At 42.4% G+C, this 5,538-nt stretch overlaps 1 protein-coding gene across 1 annotated transcript; it reads left to right on the top strand.

Moving 5' to 3' along the window:
- Positions 1-1,934: 1,934 nt before the first annotated feature.
- LOC101124044 (putative olfactory receptor 2W5) lies at positions 1,935-3,227 on the top strand. The gene has a single exon (XM_004028715.5). It carries the CDS (start codon positions 1,946-1,948, stop codon positions 2,906-2,908), a length of 963 nt encoding a protein of 320 aa, XP_004028764.4. The 5' UTR covers positions 1,935-1,945; the 3' UTR covers positions 2,909-3,227.
- Positions 3,228-5,538: the final 2,311 nt, after the last annotated feature.

Raw genomic sequence — 5,538 nt, 5'->3', positions numbered from 1 at the left:
AAGCTCTGTAAAAGTCCAATGTATGCTAATATGAAAGGGTTGTGATTGTTTATGTTGTGCTCTATACCTAAGCCAGGCAAAAGTAGCTCTACTGCTTGGCATTGTTAAATCCTGTTCAGTAAGCACAGAGAACCATTTGGTGGATTCTCCTCTATATGGGTTGGTACAGTTTTGGGCATAACCTTCAGCCAGAGAATCAACCTAATTCAGACCTTGGCGTCTAAGTTTTCAAAATTAGTAAGCATTTATAGTATTATGTGTCAACTAAACTATTAAAGGTATTTGGGCATTTCTAAGAGCTGTATTCCTTGCAATTTCATGGTTCTGAACTAAAGATAAGAGCTAAGAAATGTGAGAAGACAGGATGCATTAATTCATAGTTGAATACCTGTTAGGTGAAACAGAGAAGAGCCTCTGCATATTTGTCATAAGGGTGAGCAGTGGGACATTTTGGATTGAAAGAATAAAGCATTGTGGAAAAAAGTAGTTTTGAACAGATGACTACAAGGTAAATTTGCAGTTTTGGCTAAGGAGTCAGACCCAAAGTGATAAACTTTGCTGTGATCACCCAAAGTGATCACAACTTTATCACCCAAAGTGATAAAGTTGCTGAGCAATTTGTGTAGCTTGTCATTGCCACTCTTGGGGTCTCCTGAACCTGGGAGAAAACTTATGATAGGTCTGAGGATACAGAAGTACAAGTTGTTCACAATAACCAACACCTGTAAAATGTGTGTCTGTGAAAGTCTCCTTTGTGAGTACTCAGGAAGCCTCTGAAAGTCTTCCATTCTTTGACACTTGGCTGGCTACTTCTGATAGACCCTGCCTCTTCTACCCTTTCATAGGGCTTTGCAGAGGGTCCGGTGCCTGGACCAATGGATGGGAACTACAGAATTCCCAACTGCAGCTCCAACAGGATACAGCTCATAGCATGTCAGTTGTCAGGATGGACAGGTGGTGACAGCGGCTGCATAGACACATGTCCTTCAATGTGTTTCTGTGCCCTCATTCCCACAGCTTCCTTCTTGTGTGTTGCCCAGATGCCGTTTGCTATTATCATAGCAGATACAAGCCTGGGTGGATATTGGCTGTATAAGGCAGAGTCCCCATCAAAGCCCTTGGCTTAGACTGTGGAAATCATCAATAGCTGAAAGTGCTCAGGGTATATACTCAGTGTCACCAGTTACATAGACATGTGAGGTCTGAGTGGGGACTTAGAGAAGATCTAGCCTCTTTCCCATGTTGCACAAGGAAAAGCCAAGTTAGAGAGAGATGAACTGAATAGCAGGCCATACATTTGCAGACCTGTTTTTTACAGAGGCAGAATTAAACCTATCATCAGAGTCCATTCTTGTAGGGTCAAAAATCACTGTGTTTCATCTTAATAAAATTACATGCCATTAAGGAGTTGCCTGGTATGTACATTCATGGCTTCCTTAAGCATCATCCATAAATGTGGTCCTTCATGACTTTGTATATACTACCTCCTCTTTGTGAAACATATTTAGCTCAATCTGCCACATGTCAAATTCTTACTTATTATTTGGAACAACCAAAAACAACTCTCAGACTCAGCAGTCTCCCTTAATACAAACTGTTCTACACAGGCCCCCCTGATCACTTGGGAGTGATCTGCATAATACTCAGCCTTTTAACGCATCTTCTTTTAGAGAACTTTCTCTTTCTCCCTTCTTTGTCATTATTCATACACATTATTCACCAAGGAGGGAAGCTCCAGAGTCAATTCATCCCGTCTTCCTGGGGCATCAGGCACATGACTTTGCATGTAACAGGTTTCAATAAGTCTATTCTAAAAAAGCAAAGAAAGGGCAAATGGCTCTCTTAACTTCACAGACCTGTAAATGGAAATTGGAGAGTGCCAGGTCATCTGCATGTGCCCCCTTATCTAATTCTTTGGTTGTTTCTCTGTAATAGCTGGTGGATTATGGGAAAGGACAATGCCAGTTACCTACAGGCATTCATCCTGGTGGGCTTTTCTGATTGGCCTGGACTGGAGAAAATTCTCTTTGCTGTTATCTTGATCTTCTGCATCCTGACCCTGGTGGGCAACACTGCCATCATCCTCTTGCTGGTCATGGATGTCAGGCTCCACACACCCATGTACTTCTTTCTTGGGAATCTGTCTTTCTTAGATCTCTGCTTTACAACAAGCATTGCCCCTCAGCTGCTGTGGAACCTGGGGGGTCCAGAGAAGACCATCACCTACCACGGCTGTGTGGCCCAACTCTACATCTACATGATGCTGGGCTCCACCGAGTGCGTCCTCCTGGTTGTCATGTCCTATGACCGCTATGTGGCCGTCTGCCGGTCCCTGCGCTACAGGGCAGTCATGCGCCCACATCTCTGCCTGCAGCTGGTGACTGTGGCCTGGTGCTGTGGCTTCCTAAACTCCTTCATCATGTGTCCTCAGACAATGCAACTCTCCCGGTGTGGACGTCGCAGGGTGGACCACTTCCTGTGTGAGATGCCTGCTCTTATTCCCATGTCCTGTGAGGAAACCATGCTGGTAGAAGCGATTCACCTTTGCCCTGGGGGTGGCTCTCCTCCTGGTGCCGCTCTCCCTCATCCTCATCTCCTATGGCGTGATTGCAGCTGCGGTGCTGAGGATGAAGTCAGCAGCAGGGCGAAAGAAAGCCTTCCACACCTGCTCTTCTCACCTCACAGTGGTCTCTCTCTTCTACGGAACCATCATCTACGTGTACCTGAAGCCGGCCAACAGCTACTCCCAAGATCAGGGGAAGTTCCTGACTCTCTTCTACACCATCGTCACTCCCAGCATCAACCCCCTCATCTACACTTTGAGGAACAAGGATGTGAAGGGGACCATGAAGAAACTTCTGGGGTGGGAGAAAGGGGCTGGGGAGCCTCAATGAGGGGAACACTCTAGTAATGTAGACAGTTTGCTGGAGTTACTCTCTTAGATGTGTCTGTGGCCATGTGGAGAACTAATATTCAAGGAGTAGAGTGAACGCGGGTGGGAAAATGCTTTCGAGTTTGACCCCGTCCTCTGCCCTCTGGATGTGAAGTGGTTTCCTTCTGTTTGAAGTTGCCTGCTTCAGGATATCTCTGCTGTATCTTGCACTTTCCTTGTCTTTTTGATTTATCCACAACTGCTGGGGACTTACAAAACTAATTCAATCACCCAAAGGCACTGGGCAGTGTGCAGATTATGTCATGGATGTCAAATAAAAATTGAGACAACATGAGTGGCCTTTTCTTCAAGCCCTTTTATTTGCTTCTGTGGCAGTTTTTCAAAGAGAGAGGGGTCAACATCAGTAAAGTTATAGTGCCCTGTCCTGGATACAGGTTGGTTCTGTATGAGTGGGGAATGTCCTTTGAGTTGCTTTTTGAAAAAGCAGAATTTGCTCAGAGTTATTTGCATCTTCTCCTTGACCTTTTCGCATAGCCAAAGTACCTACAAAAGAGCTGACTCTAGTCAGGAATGCAAGCCTTTGGGAAGAACAGAGCAAATGATACACATCCAGATAGAATGAATTTGTTCTCCTTAGCAGATTAAACAGCTGTAAATATTCTACTTCAAAGAGAGCTGTCCTATACTCAAATTAATTATCACCCCCAACCTCCACAAATAACTCTGATGACCAATCTTATAAAATCAGTGCATATTGGAACTGGACATTACTAAAAGCAGTGTTTCCAAACTTGATCGCGCATCAGAACGCTTAAGGCACAAATTTCCAAGAACTCTCCAAATTTCCTGAATCAACAATGCCAGGTGTGGGTCTAGGCATCTCTGTCTTTAGAAAGCTCCCTAGGTGTTACTGATGATAGATTTTGAAATCATTGTTTTAGAGATAATAAAAATCCAGCTCCTCACATTACCCAGGACTCTTCCTGTAGCATTCTGAATCCCTGGCTGCCTTCACTGGGTATGAATGATCCTGTGCACCAGGCATGGGAAAGACAGTATCATCCATATCTGGACTTGGAACTGATTTATCTTCTCACCAGTTAGCTTTCGAAGCCTAGCCTTTTTCATCTGTATTATGGAGGTCATACTCTTCACCTTAGAGGGTTGTAGTAGAGATGGAGTCTTATCTCTGGTACGATTTAGTCTTTCCTAATCATTTACAGGAAAAAGCAGAAGTTGCAGCTGTATGCTACATGACTCAGGCCACATAGTCACATTCCTCTTAAGGCTCAAAATAATTTAAATTTCCAACAGCTGAAATTTGAATTACTTATTTCACAGTTTGATAAACTTGGTTAATCTGATTTCTCTGTAGGGACTTAAGAAACTGACTCAAAGGTACTCCCCCCAAATTCTCATCAATTGGAAAGAAAATAGAATAAAATACTACTATAATAAAATTGGACAAAGTAATGATATAACAAAGAGTAAGGTAGAGATGGAATAGTAAGAAAATATTTGACCAGAGAATTGAACTAGAACATAAAATTGTGAAATTCTTATGCTCTTTAAAAAGTATTTGGGAAGTACAGAAAGACAATAATGGTACCTGAAAAAAAGAATTTCTGTCTGAAAAAAAGTTTGTGTATGGAAGGCAGGTAGAGTAAGATTGATTGTAAATGATGTTAAATCTGGCTGGGTGCGGTGGCTCATGCCTGTAATCACAGCACTTTGGGAGGCTGATAACTTGAGGTCAGAAGTTTGAGACCAGGCTGACCAACATGGTGAAACCCCATTTCTATTAAAAATACAAAAATCAGCCGGTCATGGTGGTGGGCACCTGTAATCCCAGCTACTTGGGAGGCTGAGGCAGGGAGAATCCCCTGAACTGGGTAGGCAAAGGGTGGGTTCCTTCCTTCCTTCCTTTCCTTCCTTCCTTTTTTTCTTCTTCTGTCAGCAAGTATACTATGCTAAGACAATGGAGATACATATATGAAAGACTTAAAGAAAAAATGCAACCTGATGCTGAAAATGTGCCGTGGAATGAATGAGGTGGTACTTGATCATTGAAGTTTGGGTGTTTCTATGGGAGATGAAGTCTGTTTTGAGTCTTAAAGAGTGAATAAGTTAGAAAGGAAAAGAATGGGAAGGAAATGCTATATATAAAAAATAAAAAGACTGTGCTAGTCAAAGAGGAGACGAAAGGTATTTTGAGTTCGGTAGTTTGACATGTTCGTTTGTAGGGTTCTTATGGGGAATTGCCATGGTTAAATAATGGAGGCATAGGCAAGAACAAGGTTGTTGGGCACACTCTTCTAACCAAATACCAAGTTGAGGAACTTGGATTTTATTTTTCCTAACATGGAGAGAAAATGAATGCATTTAGGAAAGAGAGTGGCATAAGTAGGGTGTATTTTAAGGAGATCATTTGCTGCAATGTAAAATATATCTCAAGAAAGGGAAGAAGAAAAGCATTTTAATTAACTCAAGAGAGAAGTTGTAACAATTTAATTAAGAAAACTAGAGTGTGAGTGAAGAGTAGGAATTGGATTTTGGAGATGTTAGGGAATAGAATTTTCAGGATTTAGGATTTGACTGGAAGTGAGAAATGAGTAAGAGAGAATAAACACGACTTAATCTCTGGT

Source organism: Gorilla gorilla, chromosome 1 (assembly GCF_029281585.2).
Source record: "Gorilla gorilla gorilla isolate KB3781 chromosome 1, NHGRI_mGorGor1-v2.1_pri, whole genome shotgun sequence".
NCBI lineage: Eukaryota > Metazoa > Chordata > Mammalia > Primates > Hominidae > Gorilla > Gorilla gorilla.
The sequence above is the reverse complement of the archived record's forward strand: the minus strand, read 5'-3'. Positions and strand labels throughout refer to the sequence as shown.

What these genes read in the sequence shown, in the direction of transcription:
- LOC101124044 (XM_004028715.5), top strand. Translation starts at nt 1,946, where the DNA reads ATGGGAAAGGACAATGCCAGTTACCTACAGGCATTCATCCTGGTGGGC.